The sequence below is a fragment of the Ips typographus genome, linkage group LG4, assembly GCF_016097725.1.
Source record: "Ips typographus isolate SLU linkage group LG4, UJ_Ityp_2.0, whole genome shotgun sequence".
In the NCBI taxonomy this organism is placed as follows: domain Eukaryota; kingdom Metazoa; phylum Arthropoda; class Insecta; order Coleoptera; family Curculionidae; genus Ips; species Ips typographus.
Window position 1 is genome coordinate 2,401,556 of NC_138425.1, and position 19,792 is coordinate 2,421,347.

The 19,792-nt window shown below is 36.1% G+C and overlaps 2 protein-coding genes and 2 long non-coding RNA genes across 11 annotated transcripts in view; 2 read left to right on the forward strand and 2 right to left on the reverse strand.

The window, feature by feature from the left end:
* Positions 1-529: 529 nt before the first annotated feature.
* On the reverse strand, positions 530-5,954 carry LOC145728394 (uncharacterized). Of its 2 annotated transcripts, XM_081978596.1 has the most exons (9): positions 5,618-5,954; positions 3,714-4,009; positions 3,166-3,662; positions 2,896-3,109; positions 1,821-2,087; positions 1,544-1,762; positions 1,291-1,490; positions 983-1,233; positions 530-922 (listed from the first exon to the last, which is right to left on the reverse strand). In XM_081978596.1, exons 1-9 carry the CDS (start codon positions 5,872-5,874, stop codon positions 727-729), a joined length of 2,397 nt encoding a protein of 798 aa, XP_081834722.1. In that variant the 5' UTR covers positions 5,875-5,954; the 3' UTR covers positions 530-726. The 2 variants fall into 2 exon arrangements, with proteins under 2 accessions (XP_081834722.1, XP_081834721.1); XM_081978595.1 differs by lacking the exon at positions 5,618-5,954 and adding an exon at positions 5,133-5,445 and having other exon boundaries at positions 983-1,490.
* On the forward strand, positions 1,982-13,989 carry LOC145728408 (uncharacterized). Its single transcript, XR_014178084.1, has 3 exons — positions 1,982-2,119; positions 6,338-6,484; positions 13,760-13,989. It is a non-coding gene; the product is annotated as an uncharacterized LOC145728408 (long non-coding RNA).
* The window catches only part of EcR (Ecdysone receptor), a 106,407-nt gene continuing 94,744 nt past the window's right edge, over positions 8,130-19,792 (reverse strand). For 5 of the 7 annotated variants that reach the window (XM_081978618.1, XM_081978616.1, XM_081978620.1 and 2 more), the window contains 6 exons: positions 14,322-14,492; positions 14,004-14,266; positions 12,885-13,028; positions 12,673-12,825; positions 12,391-12,613; positions 8,130-12,328 (listed from right to left, as the gene is read on the reverse strand). In XM_081978618.1, the coding sequence (XP_081834744.1) occupies positions 12,078-12,328; positions 12,391-12,613; positions 12,673-12,825; positions 12,885-13,028; positions 14,004-14,266; positions 14,322-14,492 (1,205 nt within the window). In that variant the 3' untranslated portion in view covers positions 8,130-12,077. The remainder of the gene's footprint in view (positions 12,329-12,390; positions 12,614-12,672; positions 12,826-12,884; positions 13,029-14,003; positions 14,267-14,321; positions 14,493-19,792) is intronic. The other 2 variants (XM_081978619.1, XM_081978622.1) reach the window with 1 other exon arrangement.
* LOC145728407 (uncharacterized) lies at positions 14,456-19,546 on the forward strand. Its single transcript, XR_014178083.1, has 3 exons — positions 14,456-14,621; positions 17,900-18,073; positions 19,408-19,546. It is a non-coding gene; the product is annotated as an uncharacterized LOC145728407 (long non-coding RNA).

Below are 19,792 nucleotides of genomic sequence, written 5' to 3' on the forward strand. Positions count from 1 at the left end.
CTAAATCCTGTTCTTATTGTTGTAAAATGATTGCTAACATCTCATCTGATTTGGCCTTTTTCCGGATAAGCGTGGATAATCCCTTTTCATTTAAGACAACCTGATATTTTAGTGAGATAACTTTGATGTTATCAAACACAATATTTGGTAAATACTTTAAAACTTATATCAACATATTTTTATAGATTTTACTTAATTGTTACAAAAACGCTGTTGTCATGTGTGTTGTATTTAAAAATTATGTAGCTCTAACATTATAATTTCTGTACAGGTTTTTTTATCCTAAATCACAGTAAATGGAACTTTACAGAACTAGTGGAGCTTCTGTCTGCTGCAGATTATGTTTAGCAGCATCATTTGAGTAGAGCTTAGTCAAAACCTTATTTGCCTCAATCTCACTAACAATATGATAAATTTTGACAGAATTATCTTCAAATCGATTAAAAATATTGACATTTTTGTTAGCTTGAAATGACAAAAAGTTTATTTTGATACTTTGTGACAAAACAAAATGTAAGAAACGAACAGATTATTAAAAAATATAATTTATTACAAATCTTATAATATTTTACAATACTTGAACACAGCTATAAAACCTAATATTTCATAAAGGTTATTTCTTTGTCCCAATCCTGACAAAAACAATCATAATCTACAATTCCTGTGTAAATTATTATTCATTTTAAAAGTAAATTGTCAATTAGCTTCAGGCTACTTCTTAACGACCTACTGTAGAAAAACTACAGTTTTTCTTGGTTTGTTACTGTCACTTCTTTGTAGGTTTGGCGGTTTTAAATTCCTCAGGGCTGGTGGCGGTCCCATTCCATTGGCCACCCTTATTGAACCGAACCAGTTTGATTCATTGTAGGACATCGAATTCCTCATGGGAGTCATTGGACGTTCCTCTGCTAGAGAACCAGATCTAAATATTTCCCATACGTTTATTAGACTATCAGAAGGTTTTTAGTTGTTTGAGCTATACCTAACTGATCTTCGTTTGATGATAGCTTCTTCTTTGGCGATTACCCTTCGCCATTCTCTTGTCTCATCCAGAAATGCTCCAGCAGTGTCCTCCAGGATTTTTGTCAAGTATGTGGCTTGCTTGAAGTAGAAGAGAGCTTGTTTGTTAGTAGCCACGTTTGAGCTTTTCTTGCCAATTGCAATAAAAGTTTCTATGAATTGTACCAGAATGCTCCTGGTTTTCCATAAATCCATTTCCTTGTCAATGTGTTCCTGTTTGTCCCAACCCAAACTTAGTGAATTTTTCATAAAAGGTATAAAGCCACTTACGTCAAGATTAATTTGCTGCTTATCAGGGATTTCTTCTTTTTCTTTAACTTTCGTCTCTTCCTGTTCTTGAACTCGCTGTCTCATCACTTGCTCTTTCTTCTTTAAGTATTTTAGATGCTTCACCATTCGATCAGGGTCTTTGTACATCCTTTTCTTATACTGCGGCACAATGTTTAATGCTAACTGGGGGTTTTCTTGAGCTGAATCACACGCAAAAGTTAACTTTCATTAGTACCTCTGACTTAGGTCTTACCTGCTGAATCTTTGCATGTGAGCTTTTCGTACAATCCTTGCGTATCCAAAGGTTGATAAAATTTGCCACTGCAGTAACGCAAATTTCCTAAAGCTTTTAGAAAATAGGGCAACGGATTGTCCAAAATATTTAGCAAAACTTTTTGAGCAAAGTTGAGGTACTTCTTAGGTATGTTGTCAAAAATATTACGGTCCTTGATAAAATAATCAGGCAACACACCTGTAACATAACTTTATTAATGTCAACTGTACTGTAGCTTACCTAAAAGAAAACCAACCTAAGAATAGTCTTTGTTGCAGATTCTTAATGACGCTAAGAATTTTAGTACCCAACCGATGCTCCGGCCAATTCCTGTAGTCTCGTTCGCATTCCCAGAACATGTGAGTGCGAATATGTTCGGGCAAAAGGCCGTTTTGTTCAGTTACTGGTTGGATAAAGGTTTTGTGTAAAGTCAATAGCAAAAGCATGCATTTCATTTGGGCGTGAGACATTCGGGCTTCCAAATATCGCTCCGCTTTTGGAAAGTTGATTTCCCATTCCAAATCTATTGAAATACCAACCGTTTTAAAAAGGAAGGTAAGGGTTAAGTGCAGTTTTATAAATACATAGTTACAGAGGTAAATGTGTGCAACCCACCAATCCATCAAACCAAAATTGACATCTATTGTGTGCATAGCAGTACTTGACTTGTACAACAAATTGTAGATTTTGATTTTTGCTCTGGATACGGCTTCAGCTTATCGTTTAGATAACATCAGCCTAATCCAAAGAAAAATTTTCTGTGTGATCAGGTAATTTCCTACCAAATCAATAACATATAATTGCGCTATTGTTGTGTTGGAGCTTATCTCAAAATGTAACCATATTAACATTTGATGGTTTGAATATTAGCATCACACATAATTCCAGTTTCCTTAATTACGCAATTATTAACTGTCTTGATTAGCGGGTTTTGCTACCTAATCAATGGTGTGGCTTTACAAGGTTTTGAATGCTTTTCATTATCAGACTTATTGTTACTGATTTATGATGAAAAAATTGCAATCTTTAACAACGCAAAATCAAATCACCTCACATGTCAATCAGTGATTTTTTTAATTATTGCTATCTTGATACAATGACAGACGAGAGCATTTTTTGCGCTCTATTCTTTATAAATTAAAAAAAAGAACACAATTATTTGCGTATTTATTTTCCATTTTTACTGATTGTTTTATTTAGATGACTTTTAATCTTTGTAGTATTCTGGTAAATCCACTTTTAACGTTAAGCTATCAGTGTATAATATGTATTAAAAAACTCATCAGCGGATTAGGATGTTTTTAGCATAAAAACACTTAAATTCCACTTACTTTCATTTTTGTTGACGCCTTTTTTCTTCGTATATCCTTTGGGAACCAACACGGCAGTTAAGTTACGAATTTCCTCGATCATCCCTCCGGGTCCGGTGGTGGGCCATTGATACTTGAACCCCGTCCTAGTGTCCACTATCGTAGGCCTGTCCTCTCTGTATACGAATTCTATAGTCTGGTCATCAGGCCAGGAAATTGCCACAGCAGGTATAACCTATTTCAAATAATTGTGTTTTCTTTCTTGCTTCAATTTAACTTAGCAGTAAGTACCTCAAAATCTTTGTGAACCCCAGTCTGAGAATCTACTTCTTTACAGAATACCTTTCCTGGAATAGCCTTAGCGTTTTGGATGGCCTCTTCAGTGAATCCCAGAGATTTTCCTAACGTGATGGGAAACAGACCATTTTGGAAGTATTTCATAAAACCGTTAGAGTTAATGTAAATGATTTTTTTGATAAAGTCGTCTACGTCTAGTTCGTTCAAGATATCGTCTTGTGAATTGTCTTCAAGATCATCTTCAAGATCCAAATCTTTTTTGGGATTGCATGTAACAAAAGTGGTAGTGAAGCAAGATTCAGGCAGAGTGTCTCTACGCTCAATGTTGTTCTGCACTTGTATAGGTTTTGGGGTTCTAAGTTCAGTTATTCGTAAATACTCGTAATCTGAATCAGATCTAGATGACGGTCCAGGTACTGAAGGGTCGTAGTTTTCGTCGTACTCTTTCAATAAAGGAGAATTGTGCTCGATTTGTTGCAATTTCACAAAACCTAAAAACATTACATGTAATCAATTACGCCTTAGACAATTAAACAACCAACCTTTTCGGCTTCCCTCCTCAATTTTCACTTGGTAACAAGGCTTATCTATCGACGTGTACTGATGCACTTCTCCCGACCTTGTAACTTCTATGAGATCATTAATGACGTAGATTCGTTTGGGGACAAGAATCTGCGACTGGCTATTTTCACCAGGTTCCCGGAAAATTACGTTTTTGTTAACTTCGTCCATGATAGCGTCCGGGTAGGTGCACTCCATGGTTTCGTCTTTGAGGAGGGTTTTGTTCATTTCTTTTTCTTGAGGGCTGACCGAAACGTGCTGAAGTCGTTTAATCACCCTAGAACAAGTTATAAGTTCAAGATGCTAATTTTCTATGATCATTTTTGTATGTGATTTGTTTTTTTAATTTTTTAATTAAGAAATTAACATTTTGGTGGGGTGACGATATTATTTTAACACATTGAATTAGTGAAAGTTTTTGTATGTGGTCACTTATCGACTACATGAGCGTCAAAGTAATTAATCACACTTCAAATTTGTTTATTTTTGGATCAAGTTGAGTTGTACTCGTAACAAAAACGTATTGTTTCTACTATAGTAATATGACCCTTCGATCTTGATAGTTTTGACTCTTCAATATCGTAGACGTGTTAGGATAACACTTTTGATATACTTTAGATTACTAAAACTTAAAAAAACTCTATGGGAATGTAACAAAGACTAAATGCAACCAGATTGTTTCATTATAAAACAATTATTAGATAAAGGCACATATTTTGCTTTTGGTATTTACTCAATAATAATTGATTTCAAGTAATTGTAAGTTGTTTACCAAATTTTAGTTATATAACCACTCACTTACATGACTTTTCTTTCATCGGTAGTTTTGATAATAATTTAAAAAATCAGATAAAATATTCCAAGTGCACTTGATACTAAGATATTTTTGCGAATTATAGAGTTGCAGAATTCCAGTCATTTGCTTGAATTTAGTACTAATTATCAACTAAAATTGATTAGTTCTCTATTTAACACTTTACATACATTCACAAAAATGTATAGAAATTGTTTTTTACCATTACTTTTTTGATTCGAACCGCTGTCAAGTTTAGTCACTTAACACCAGACTGTAAGAATCTTCTCTTGTATGAGAAAAACAATTTTTTTCATTGTTTTATCTTTTCAAATGTGTCGAGGCGGAATCTTGGTAGAAAGCGTCTTCTTAATATTTTTTAAACCCAAATTAGCATTTAAGTGGTTCTAGTGAAACTTCATTAGATGTGTTTGTATACTTTGATATCATTTTCACGACCTGACATGAGTGTAGACATCAATTTTTATCTTGACATTATCAGATTTTTGTTTTTACCAAATTTACATTTTTTAAATTATGCTCTAGTTTACCTTGACAGTTTTTAAGTAAAAATACTTTGGTATTAATTAGCTATTAGCGTACTTACTCTTTGTGATCACTGAAAAAATGAACACCCATAATAACATTATTCAAAAGAAACAGAGCCACATTATCCGTCATCTCTTTTTTAATAATGTTAATCAGCAGCATATCATCTCTTTGAATAGACTCTATGCGAATGTTAACATCACGTTCCCCTAAACCTTCGTACACTGGTGACTTTACGGTCATCGAAGAGTGCATCGTGATTGGTCTGTTACTGTTGCTGTGGTTTTGGCAACAGCAATTTCCCATTGCGATTAAAGGATTTAAAGTAGCTTAAAACGATTTTCACTATATAATTTGTGTGAAACAACTGAAATGTAATCACGGTAGCTGATTGTAATGCTATTAATCTTTGTCTTGATAACGGTTTAGTAAGATTAATTGGGATTAAGATTTGATTACGTATATTTAAAGCTATTCGATTGTATCGGACTTCTTAATTGTTATTTGACAGATTTTGGATTTTCCAATGTGTCATCAACTTACTCTTTATGATTCGTGAAAAATTGCACAGCCATCAGCATGTTGTTGAGCACAAACACTGAAGGGTACTCTTTAAGTTCGCGTTTTATCACTTCGATCACCATAAGATCGTCTCTTTTTATGGATTCTACTGTAAAGTCACTATCCACATCACTATTGTTATCGTTTCTTTCAGTGCTGGGCGCCATATTATTAGTTGTGGCTACGTAAGCACCAACTGAAGAACTTTCTGGCTTAAGCTTGGTGCAATTTCCTCCCATCACACATTATCAAGCCTACATCAATACTAAAGATTACCACCAGCATTCTCTGCGAGGGGGCCGTCACCCAACTAAATCAAAATCACATTGAATTGCCGTTAATAAACCTAAACCCAAAGCTTTATCACGACGCTTTTTTATTTCGTAAAGTTAATGATAATATCTCATAATCATTTTAGGACCACTTGAATTGGGGATTAGAAATTCCGAGATTTTGTATAGTGGAATAATGATAATGTCACTTACATTGTCTACGGTACTTCGTGTGTGGTAAAAAATGAAAGGTCATTAATCAAAAATAAATACATAAATAAAATATGTAGTTTTTACTTGAGTAAGCTTGACATAAGAATAGAAATTGCTACTTGCACTTACGAGTTATTGAAACTCTTAGAAAACTCTGATAGTTGATGCTGTAGTTACCAGTTTGTCCTGTTTGGAAATTAATTGTACTCTTTTTTAGGGCCTTGAAGTCCTCTTTGGACTGGAACGACCCAAGAAGATGGGGAATTGTAGTCACATAACCAATTATCAGAAAAGCTTATCGATTTCTTGTTACCAACTAGATGTCACAAGTTTTGTTCTGGAGAACCAACAACTGAAATAAGAGGTATGTTTCATTTGTTTTTATGCTGGTGTGCCTTAATGACTCCTGGAAAATACCACCAAATGGTTATTTTTTAATTAATGGGGGATTCAAAAAGCAGATTTAATAAAAAGATGTTTATCGTTTGTTCATGAAAGTGGGGTTGTTGTTACATCTATAATCTATAATTATTGGCTGACGACACAATGTTGTACATGGCGGGAGGTGAATTGGATATGATGGAGAGGACTGTGAATAGTGACTTGGACAGTTTATTTAACTGGCTCTGTCAAAGTCAAAATTTTGTTGGTTTGGGAAGAAACACAGTTTAAAATCTGCAAATTTTCAAAATCTGAATATAGTTATTAACAACCAAAAAATAATCCATGAAAATGAAATCAAATATTTGGGTGTCATTTTTGATCAGAGTTTAATATTCTATTTCACTTAATTTAAGGTTCTTTGGTATAAATATGTTTTTTGCTGTGCATTAGAACCCTCCTGGAGCAAAATAAAAAATTGCTAAAATTGCAGTTTTAGCAAAAACGGCATTTTTTCAGTTTTGGAATAATTGTAACTTTTTTATTTAAACTCTTATAGTTTTCACTAAAACGCCATTTGAAGGAGGATAAAAAATACTACAAAATGAGCCAAAACTGGCCTCTCTTTTAGTGGTTTTGTGCGATTTGCTCATTAATCTGTCTAAGACAGAAATAATTATAACTCAAGTGTCTGATCTAGTGTCACTATGAAATTTTAGTGTTAATAGTGGAAACCACCCTAAATTCATTCCCATTAAATTTGCCAAAATTGCACTTTTGACAAAAATTGAATTTTTTGACTTTTTGAAAAATCGTAGCTCTTTTATTTAAATTCGCAGGAAATTCGTTCCTACGCCATTCGAAAAAGCATAAAAAATACTACAAGGATGAAACTGACAGTTGCAATGGATTCCCTGACCCCGAATTAGTCGAAAACGAGTACCATCAACCCTATGCTATTTCGATCCAAAATGGCGGAAATTGCAAATGGCCTCCACAAGCGTCATTTTGACATTTTCGTAAAAAATCAAGTTTGTACTCGTTTTTTACTAAATCGAGGATGAGGAATTTAGTGGTGACATTCATTTTTTCACAATTTCTATTTAAACCCATTTTTTTAATAAAAAGACAATATTTTTAAACTGAGTGACAGATACAGACTGGACTGACTGCGGAAATGGATTCCTTGACCCCAAATTAGTCGAAAACGAGTACCATCAACCCTATGCTATTTCGATCCAAAATGGCGGAAATTGCAAATGGTCTCCACAAGCGTCATTTTGACATTTTCGTACAAAATCAAGTTTGTACTCGTTTTCTACTAAATCGAGGATGGGGAATTCAGTGGTGACGTTCATTTTTTACGTAACTCTCCCCCAAACCCAGATTTTTTTTTTCTGAGAGTAAGAACCAAGATTAGAGATTTACTGAACAAGCCCTTGCAGCTTTAAAACAAAAAGCTAGAAACAGAGTGAGAAAACCTGCTATTTGTGTAATCTAGTTATTGATGAGATGTCCACCATAAGACAGCAAGTTGAGTGGACAGGCTCAAAATTTACTGGGTACATTGAGCAACTTTAGCTTACGTTGAGGAAACATGTATAGGAAAAAGAAATGAAACCATCAAATTTCTATTAATTTACGGTTTACTGCACAAAATATATCATCGAACAAATTCATTGCTTACAATTCTCGTTTGTTTTTTTTTTTATTTACCAGGTCATTTGTCGCAGGTCAACTGTATTCGGAACGTTCCATATCTCCGCCAGTCACATTCATATAACGTAACGTACAGTAAAATCAACTATTTAATATGTATATAAAACAGTGTTGTGGTGACTGTCGGAGACATTTGCGCTCCTATTTTGCTCTAAAAACCAACAACAATACAAAAACTGTATCCATGTTTCACTGACGCTCTTATAATACTGCCGATCAGCATTCTTCGTGTAAAAGTTAACACAACTAATTTATCTCAAATATACAGTCCTAACGTAGTTATATATAAAAAAAATTAGTTAAATTTGTACATATTGCACGTTTCCAAATAATTAAGCTATGCTCTTCTGTTTATAGTAATTCTGGCTGTAGGAATGCTTTCCTTTCGCCTCGAAACAGGTGACTGGCGTTTTTTTAACCGTTTCGGGAAAAAGAAATAAACGCAAATTGAAGAAACGCAAAAATTAAAAGAATGATACACGTAATAACGGTAGTTTTTCAAAAAAATATTTACATATGGTACATATCCTTAATTAAATAAGATTTTTCTGAGGAAAACATTTTCGTATATAAAGTTAAATTTTTTTATAACAACAACGTTAAAATTAGTACGTAATAAATAAATAATAATGAGTGGTAGTACAGTGTGTAAGAAAAAGATGCCTGCTAGAATTTTTTCTCTTAGGGTGACCACTTTAATTTTTTGCGTTTGAATCAGATCTACCACGACACTATGATTAAAGTGGTGACTTTAAGTTTAACACAATATCCCAAAAAAAAAAAACGGAACAATCATCAAATATACACAGTTACAGTCGTTTTCATTTCCTTAATATTAAAAAGAGTACAAAAATCCACGCAGTCGGTTTGTATGTTATCATAATATTATTAATGTACTGAAAGAGTAAAACCACGATAATGATTTAACATTTATTAGGCGACACATATTACGAGTATGTACTTATAATCGACACGAAGCTACGCTTGTAAAACGATGGCAGTCCGAACAATTTTGGCAGTGTTCATATCTATCTATACTTAGTGTTTGTGAATGTGGCGAGAGAAAAAAACCTTCTCCCACCAACTAGAATATAACAATCATAAGTTGACACCAAAAGTATGACGGGTGTTATTGTTTTTCTTTTCTTTGAAAGTCACCAAAAAATGATGTGACCCGTACGTATATAATATAAATGTGTGTGTAGTGTGTCGACGTTTAACGTTAATGTTAACATTGATTACTATTATAATACCTATCCGATTAAGACGGTAATGGAACCTACGATTAGGTGGTAATTTAATCTCGTAAAAGACTGCATGGATTTCGAGTAAGTAACTCCGCAAAACTTACACTTTTGTGCCTAACTACGGGCAATCCTCGACGTTAAAATGATTCGAGGAAGTTAGAGAGCGCCAGCAAATCGAAAATAATTTAGTACGAAATCGTCGAAACGAAATCTAAAAGGTACAGTCTTTTGAAATCTCTCTTTTTTTCTCTTCTCTAACAACAAGGGATGGGTTTACTGCATTTAAAATAGTAAAAAATCGTGCGTAAGTACCCAAAAATATGAAGTTTTGATAACGTTATTGAAAAAATATGCAGAGTTCAGTCTCTAAATATTAAGTAACTTCATATTTAAGTGTTTGGACGTAAGTTTTGCGGAACTTTTTCAATTACCGATAGTAAAAGTGACACATTGTGTTTTTGTATGGGATGATGATGAGACAGAGCCAAAATATATGGCAGTGAGAGAAAACTAACGGAGTCAACCGATTGTTGAGAAACGCAAACAATTTTACATTTTTCCTGAAGTTTTTTGTACCATCATTGTTTTGTACATTTTACTTTGAGGTCGTCCCTATTCTATTTATTTGGATTGTTATAGAAGAAGAACTTTCTTCTATCCGATCCTGAACAATTATATACGCATTATTAAATCTTTCAAGAAGTATATACTTTCAATTTTTAACAAACATCTACAACGTCTTCAGAAATTCTTTAATTTGCTTTTCAGTATTCGCGATCCACGATCGGAAAAAATATATTTATACACTCTGTATATTTGCGGACATTATCAACATTTACCTGAAGTTTGAAGGTTTGGGGTTGACTCCTGAGATGAACAAATATGTGTTGTTTTTCTCGTTTTTTTTTTTAAGGCATTAGATGGCGTCGACGGATTCAGTTACTTTCAACAAGTTCAGCGAGTTAAAAGTTACTGAATTTGGTTAAGGTATATTTTATGGAAACGGTGCACCACTTAGACGAACAGTTACGTGGAAGAGACACTTAGAATATTGCTTTCAATGGCAGTAGAAAGTTAGAAGTTCGAGAAACTGTAAACCGTATTTTTAGACAGAAAATGGTACTACCGTTAGAAATATACCTTAACCGGCTAAACATATCCCAAAAACAAAATATAATATCTGTCTCATATTATGATTTGTTTACTTTTAATGTATGAAAATATGTTTTATGTACAGTACGATGAAAAATAAGTATATGCTTCTAACATTTTGTTTATTTATAAACTAGCGGCGGAAATACTAATGCGGAAAACTATACAGTATAAAAATGAGTAGACTGTGAACTACACATTCAAAGAGATTATACATCGATAGTGTATGTTGTGGTTTTTTTCATAATTTTAAAGGCAGGATAGTCCGTTTACGGTTAAACATTTAAATGTAGTACGTTTTATGACTATGCCCAAAAAATCTCATGGCACGCGTCGGGGGAGAATAGCACTCTTGTCTTTGTCGCTCTGGAATCACTTCGTATTCACTGTCTTTATTATGTAATAAAAGAAATGAATTCGGACGGCTGCTTAGAACGTGACTCGTTTTTCGTTTTATAGAAGTAATTCTGCCATTTTATGTTTAAAGGTTTCCCTCTTCATTCATCCATTTTTCTACTCACTCTCTCTCTTGCAAGAAAATGAAAATCGGTGCATTTTAATAGAGAAATTAAAGTAAAATGGTCAGTTGGCAAAAAATTTACAGAAAATCGTTAGTTAATTAATCTAAGTCATAAAGTATAATTTGTATGGAAAACAGTAATAAGGGTGACAAAAAACAACCCCCGCATTTGAGAAAGCTGGAATTTTGTTGCCAGAAAACTCTTTGAACACCCAGCACCAAATATAACACATTGATTTTAGAGTAAAATTTTTGTCTCTGACCATTAAAAAAAAGAACTCGCGCATATGATAGGAAAATGTCCTAAAATTGAACTAAATTGCACTTTTTCTTTTATCTAATCGAACCTTAACAAATCGCCAACTTGTCATAAGAATTTCTCCTAAAACCCATTCATTTGGTTGCACCTGCCCTCAGTCTGAATGGTAGTGGTTCATGAAGGCACCATTTATTTTTGTTTAGTATCAGTCCCTGTCCCAGTCTTACCAATTTGTGTAATGTAAGCATGTCGCCAAAAGTTACGTTTATCAAAAAGTTCTAAGAGTTTTACAAGACTTATATAAAATCTACTTATTAGTTTAAAACCTTAGTTAAGAAAAAAATCGAGCTAAATTAAAAATGGATCTAAAACCTCGGTCGTGGCGAACACCGAGTGTCGGCCCCCCGACGACCAGCGAAATAATAAAAACTATATCTTCAACATATTGCCTAGTTGCCGTCCAACTCTCTAGTAGTCAGTAGTTAAAAAAAAAACAAATAACTTTACAATATTTCACAGCCAACTGTTGGTGGACACCCTGAGCTACTCCACCTCTGCTTGTCGCAACGCCGTTCCTGGCGGTCTTCAGCCCTAAAAAAGGGCGCAGAACGCCTTTAGCAAAGGTAGCGCAAAGGGCACCACCCATGCGGGTTCACCCGTTCGCGGTGCTTTTTCGACACTATGTCTTTACGTCCACGTCCCAGATCTCCGCCAAGAAGGGCGGCAACTTTTTGTTCTTGAGCTTCAACGAGAAACACATTTCGGAGTTTTGGTTGCCCAGAGTCCGCAGCTCCGTTAACACCGACACAAGTTTTGCAAAAATCACGTGTGCCCGTGGCTTTCGCCGATTATCCACGTACGCCTTTAATGCTTCGAGGTATATTTCTTGGATTTTCTCCACTTTCCAACCTTCCATTAAAGACGGCCGTTCTAGAAGGTAAGAAAAAATGATTATGCCAGATCATCATGTACTGAACTAAACTTGAACATACCTGAGAAAATGACAATGGCAGTGAGTAAAGCATATTCAGCATTGTCGACTTTCATCGAGTACATGGTCCGACAGAAATGCAAGAGATCTTCGATGGTCTCGCCCATACCGGCAAGATTGTAACTATCCCTAGAGTACGGTTGATTGTTGGAAAACAGGATGGAATCTGTTTGGAAGTCGTACCTCCTGGCCATCCGGAACATCATTACCTCACTGGAACAAGCCTAAACAATATGCACACAGTTAGACCGACTTTAGAACTTTATTGAAGCAAAACTGTTACCTTTAGTAAAGCTATTTGATCTTCGCGAAGCAGTTTGTCGAAACCGGGTAGCCGTTTCGCAAACTCCACTATTAGCTGCACGGTGAGGATAGTGATTTCTGTAATGTGCCTGAACCGGACTTCCCTCTGGTCCTCATCTTCCATCGGCTGGTTCTGTTTTGAAATAGACAGTTAAGCCACCAAACTTATGCACACCCTTTTTGACAACTTACCAATATCCGTTTTACGTCATCTTCGGAGGGATGTTCGTATTCGTTTTGGAAGTACACCAGTCGATGAATGAGTTCTTCCTGTTCAGGAGAGATCGCTTTGACACCGTTGGACTTTTCGCCTTCGGACAGCTGTGAGAATAAGAGCTAATAATTCTGTTAGTAAACGTGGTGAGTGGCTGGATTATTACATTTGGACCCAAGTGAAAGGCGCAGCAGAAAAATTCAGGAGCGGTCCCGAGAGCTGCTCGTTAAAAAAATGAGAAATTCAAAATCGTCCACGCTACTTTCACTTGTGCTTACATGTAATAAAGTTCTGAAATTAATACTAATTAGAATTTTAATTGATCAGACCGGATTTGTAGAAATTTCCCAGATTAAAATAGCTATTATATTTAAGTATTATGAACTTAACCTAGTGGAAAACATCCGCGCATAGGATGCAGTTAGGCGCGACCATAAATCGAACTTTATCCGCTAGTTCTCACCAAAAAACCCAGAAGAATGAGCATATTTGTGCAATTTTCAATATCTACTATAACAAATCGATCTTTGTCACTCGAACGGAGCCAAATAAGGTTCTGCACACAACGCGAACGTATGGGAATAGAGCTTATAAAGTGTTGCGCAAATTACCTGCACTCAAAGCGTTTATTAAAATAGATAAAACTATAATTGCTCAAGCGAATGGGTTCTCAGGACGGTTTTTTTTTCATACTAATTAACTGCAAGTGTTCGAAGGGGCTCGCTAATGTTATAATAGGTCCATTCATGGATCGTTCATCAATGAACATATGTGCGGATAACTGCACTAGAATAATAATAGTTATTGATATAAAAATATCCAAGAACTTTGATGGTCTGTTTCTGTTTTCCAGGTTTGTATTGAAGTGATTCAGCTTCGAAATAGTGACTGAATGAGGAGCAGATTTGGTGCTGTATTTATATACAAGCATTGGTTGTGTATGATATGAAGATAGGGGACAACTTGGAAATGTACAAAGAATTATTGAAAAGGTAACAGTATTTTTTACTTCTCATTTTTGTTGTTTTTTACTTTAAATAATGATGTGGTTAAAATTATTCACTACTTATGGGAATTTAATGATATATTTAACTAACCTCTGGTTCAATTTTGATGACACCAGTGGGCGATCCATTCGTCGTACTGTTAGGTTTGTCCTTTTCCTTAAGGGCCTTCTTCTCCTTTCTCTTCACAGCACACTGGGTTTCAGGAACTACACACTCCGGCCTCATACCGACCGTTAGACACTTCTTCAATCTGCACTCTTGACATTTTCGCCTCATGTACATGTCGATGTCGCAATTGTTGCCGTATTTACATTGGTAAACTGCGTTCTTGGTGATGCTCCGCCGAAAGAAACCTACCCAAAAATATGTCCGTTAAACTGTGTTGGATGATCAAATATTTCTACTTACCTTTACATCCCTCACAGGTAAGAGCGTTATAGTGATAACCCGAAGCCCGATCCCCGCAGACCAGGCACAGTTCTTCCTGCTGTCGGGGTGTTGGTCCTTTCTTCTTTTTCGCATCGCAACTGTCGGCACTGTACCCGTTCAGGCTGCTCGGTGGAGATAAATCTTCACGTCCTAGAATCCGAAAAACACAATCAAAACTCTCATCTTGATGACAAAAAGAGAATTTAGAAAAAACCACAAAACTGGAGGCTTATCATACTTTGAATCGTAGTACAGGAGGCGAGCTCATTTCTGCTCTAGGTAAGTAACCAAAAGGCAAACTACTTTTTCTGTTTTGGAAACTTTCTGGGTTAGGTTAGGTTAGCTGCTGCATAATAAATTAGAAAATATGCCTAAGTTTAAAACTGTCTTCAAAACACGAGTTCGGAATACACAGTGCCCTAAAATAATCTTAACTTTCATTAAAAAACGTTTCTACCTTTGATAGTCCTAAGAATCTTGATTGGTAATTTCTTAATAACATGGGGCTGAAAAAACAATCAAGTAACAATCGGTTTGAAAGTTACAGACAATATTTACTTTACAATAATAAACCAGTATCCACTGTGTGTTTTATTAGCACTCCCATCCACAAAATGATGACCTAGAAATTTTTTATTCTACATTAAAGCAAAGGCGTTTGCGTGCACCGTTTATAAAAAAATCGACTGTAAACTTTAAATTTAAACTCGAAAAGTTGGTCAGTGGGCCAGGCCACTACAAACTTTCGTTTTTTTTTTTTGCACTTCAGTTTCGACGCGCTTCTGAATATCGTCACAAACGATACGTGTTTAATTGCAACAGAATCTTCTCATAGATATTTGCATTGACCGAGCAAATTCATAAAGGTTTGATGTTGAAATGTAATACTTGCAAAGCAAAGTAGGTACGACCATGGGCAAGGCGAATGCAACTTTTTACGTCCCGTCTGAAAGTAGTTATGGCCATCATCAGATCGCAAGTTGTTGCATTGCAGTTGTCCTTGAACGAGCCCAGGCTATCGTAATGATGCCTTTTACCGCTCTGAGGATTCGTTCTACAACAAAAATTGTACCCTCCACTATAAAGAACAAAATTGTTCAGTGTAAACGTTTAATCTCGTTCTGCGACCTCTTTTACAAGTTGCAAGTACGAAACCGTTATGACACAAATATCGAGGGTTGATCTTCTTTACGTCCAAGTCAAGTGAGTTTACAAAACCAAGGTATTGGTAATGGTTCAAGGATAATGGTACAGCAGATCTTTATCTCGGTCACGCTATTATTTACTAACCAATTAAAACTGGCCATATGGAAGAGAACTTTTCGGTAATGGGTTATCTAATTTAAGTAATTGTAAAGCAGTCCCCTATTAACTAATAAAGGTGACTGGCGGTTTTTTTTCTCCTCTCCATCTCAACGGTTCAATAAGTCGGATTTCACAATGTATAGGATTTCGATGCTGAGTTTAAGATATAGTTAATGATCTTGAATTGTGTGAGGCGATCTGGCACGATCGTGACGCATGGGAAAATAAGTTTTTTTCTGTCAAATTTTACAATAAACATCAAAGAATAATAGCACACCATTTTGATATGGAAGTTAGCTTTCGTCAACTTTAAAAACTGAACCAGAATACTAATGACAGATTTAGTGTAATCGCCTACATAAAAGAACCAAACACTCTTATTTTTATTGCCTGAAGCTGAAGCTTCGTTTTCTTTAAAAGAAACCGTTCCGTCGATTAACCGGCTGAACTAGAAACGAAGAAAAACGACTCTACAACGCCGACTTGTCCAACCAAGTAGCTGAAAGTGTAACGCATTGGTATTCCGACCGAGTACGAGGTGGATTCTAATTTTTTATCAGTTTCCTTTCTCGACTGCCTGGTTTCGCTTTGCTTTGTCCGGCTTATTTCGTTCTGAAGGCGACGGGAAATGAGCGCAACTTTAAAATAATTGCTCTCCATTAGTCCCCATCTGTTCCAGGTATCCCTCAATTACAGACCAGCAACTTTAGCTAGTAAAATAAACGACTTTTGGCGAGAAATAACCGGTAAGCCACGTCTAGAGCTCAAATTGGAGTTGTGCACGTAAGAAAGTATTTAATAGAAACAGAAAAAATGCAGCGTTTTTTCTTGACCTAGTTGATAAAAGCACCTTGCTAATTAGAATTAACAAACGAATTAGCGGTCAATTAGGCTCATTAGTCATCAGTGTTTAATAAGGTAAACGGTCCGAAAACTTTCATTATAAATCCGATTTAGGTACCAAGTTTATTCGACACCCCATCAACATAATAGTGGTGTTAACCAAAGAACCGAAAAAAAAATCAACAGAGCTTGAATGAATGAATGAATGAATGTAGTTTGATGGGCTCCCTACGGAGAAGACACTTAGGCCGCTAGCCGGGCCCATTGTGACCCATCACAAGCTAGTACCCCTCCAATTCGGTGGCCCTGACAAAGCTGCAGAGCCTCCTTGGCCGGGTACCTTGAATATCTAAGGGGTTGATCACACTCTTACCCCAAAGCTCTTTTCTGATCGTCGCAAGTGCCGGGCACTGTGTGAGAACATGTGTCGGAGTTTCCTCGTCTTCCTGACACAAGCGACATATCGGATCCTGTGACAGACCCAGAATGTGCATGTGTCTTCTCATCTGACAGTGACCCGTGAGAAGTCCTGTCACACATCTGAGGTCCTTTCTGGATAATTCCATCAGTGACTTCGACTTGTTCTTTGAAAAGAAGCCCATGAGACATCGCGACTGCCGCATGCCTCCGGCCTCCTCCCAAGCAATATCGGATCTTTGCCAGAAGATACGGTCCACAATGGCGGATCCGACCACACCGGCAAGTCCTACAATAGGTTCGGGCCCTACGGGGCTCTCTTTGGAGCCACATAGGGCCAACCTGTCCGCCTCCTCGTTTCCCCTAACACCGGAGTGCCCCGGGACCCAAGTTAGGCGTACCTTGGCCATCCGCGCGAGCGACAAGAGTGTTTTCTTACAATCCAGCACCAGCGCAGACGTCGTTGAATCAGCTTTTAAGGCAGCCATTGCTGCCTTGCTGTCCGTACAGATAAATATATCCTTCCGGTATAGCGGTGAGTTTAAAATAAACTCCCCGCATCGGATGATCGCAAAGATCTCGGCCTGGAAGATGGTACAGTGGCAGCCTAGAGGGAAGCTAAGCCTCGTCCCCGAAGTTGCACCATACACACCTGCCCCTGCCCCCGTCACGGTTTTGGATCCATCTGTAAACCAGACGTCTCCATGCGACGGGAGGATAGAGTTTTGAGAGAAATTCCAGTCCTCAACAGAGCTTTGTTTGTTCCTTGTCTGAGATGGTATTCTTGTTTTATTGGTATACCCACTTAAAAAGGCGTTGAAAGAAAAAAGCCAAAACGAAAAGAAATCCCCGACTCGTTTATGTAAGTTATTTAAGGTGCGTCAGCCAAGAGGCAACAAAAGAAGCAGGGTTTGAAATTTTGGCTATACAGAATGTGTGTGTTAGTTTTGTTTTTTTTATCAGTATCAATTTTGAAAATAATATTTTTACAGGACCCTGATCAAACCACCAAATTGGCCTATCTGCATCCAGAAGAATTCTGGAATATTGATGAAGCTGTTTCCAGAAAATAATTTACCGAGACAGAGCCTGAGTAAAAGACATTTACATCTTGAAAATTGTTTACAGGTTATCGGAAGAAGATCCAGGAAGTAGAGGAAGTGCTTGTAAGTAATTGTCACTCTAGCAATTTCCTAATTATTTGAAAACAACGACAACCCTAAGCTATTCAATATTACAAGTTTGAAGTTTTCATTTCAACATTTTTTCAATTTACTTATTTTGTTTCCTATAATGCCTCTCAGATTAATTCTATTTTGTACTACTGGCTAATAATTTAAGGAAACCAACTTAATTTTGATATGCTATACTAAACTAAAAATTGCAACTTGAAGCAACCATTTTATATAACAAACCACGCCATTACACGGGTAAAATAAAAGGACATTTACATACATTATCATTGATCAGACTAGCAAATTATCTACAGGGTTTAACATGCGGCCTTGAGACACCACGACCAGGAATAAATAAACGACATTTAACTTCCTAAATAGAAAGAACAAACGTCCACATTAGTCTGAAGAGATAAACTATATTGATTCGTCCTGTATAAAATTGTTTATATGAACCGTCTTACTGTCGTTCATCCTTGCCAAGGTTAAATGAATCAATACATAATCGATCAAAAGGAGATACAAAGCCGCAAATAATAATAACAATAATGCCCACAGAATGATTTACTATAAAATTTATGCAAGATTTTCAAGTGATTATTTACCATGGCGTAGGTTTAGATCGATGACGATTGAAATGTGGTTCATTTTTTTTTACCTGCAGGTGCTTAAACCTCTAGATGCATGTATTAATTATTATTATTATTCCAAGGTCTTTGGTGTAAATGATTTGATGCGGGAAATACTCGGTTTTGTACAGAAAAAATGAAACCAAATTTCACTTTTAAAAGTCGATTACACATAAAACAAAGAAACCGATAATGTTGTTTGCAGTCGACCTCAATTATTAGTCTCCTTTATTATTATTATAAAGTATTGATTATAGAAAGTCTAATGGTTTACAAAACAATGCTATATTTAGTAGCGGTGCCACAGCTTGTGCATAATTATTGCGCTAAGGAAAGTGAAGTCATTTTTCTTCGAATTAGTAATTAATAATGTTCTTAGATGTGACTACTAGTATTTAGGTTCAGATCAGAGCAGTAAATTCACCATATTTTCAAAAAATGGTACATATAGAGCTACTAGACAACATTCATCTGCATGATCATCGATTCGAAACGAAGTATAGGGCCATAAAAACCATTGACCCACTATCTGTAACCAGTGTCAGGGTCACACGTGTAGAAATCAACTGATCCCTATTTCCTGTTTTAATCCTTATTCAAATATCTATGAATGACCCATTCTTTTCTTAGTGTTTTCTTCCACTAATGGTTGATAACGATCGTGGCTGCAACAAGTAAATTGATTTTGCCTTTCAGGATGAAGTTTAATTAAGACGCTTATCTGATGGTATACGAGCTGAAGACGTGTCGAACTTCTTGAAAAGGACGGTCTTGAACTTAAACTCGACGTTTCCTTGTCTGACTTACGGTTCGTGTTTAAACGCATTCCGGCCTGGCAAATTCAAATAAAAAGAACTGAAAACAGAGTTTTATCATGTTGCTAACGTAAAGGCGAAGTACACTCTGCATTCAACCTCCGAGTGAATTATTCAAAGGCACCGCACCTTCTCACGATTGCTTCTTCAACCGTGATGGCCACGGACTTTGCTTTTCGAAGGTAATAGAACATTTAACTATTTACACTGTGCATTTCTATCGATCGACTATTGCCAGCCAAATTGCGACTTTTTCCTGCAAAGAA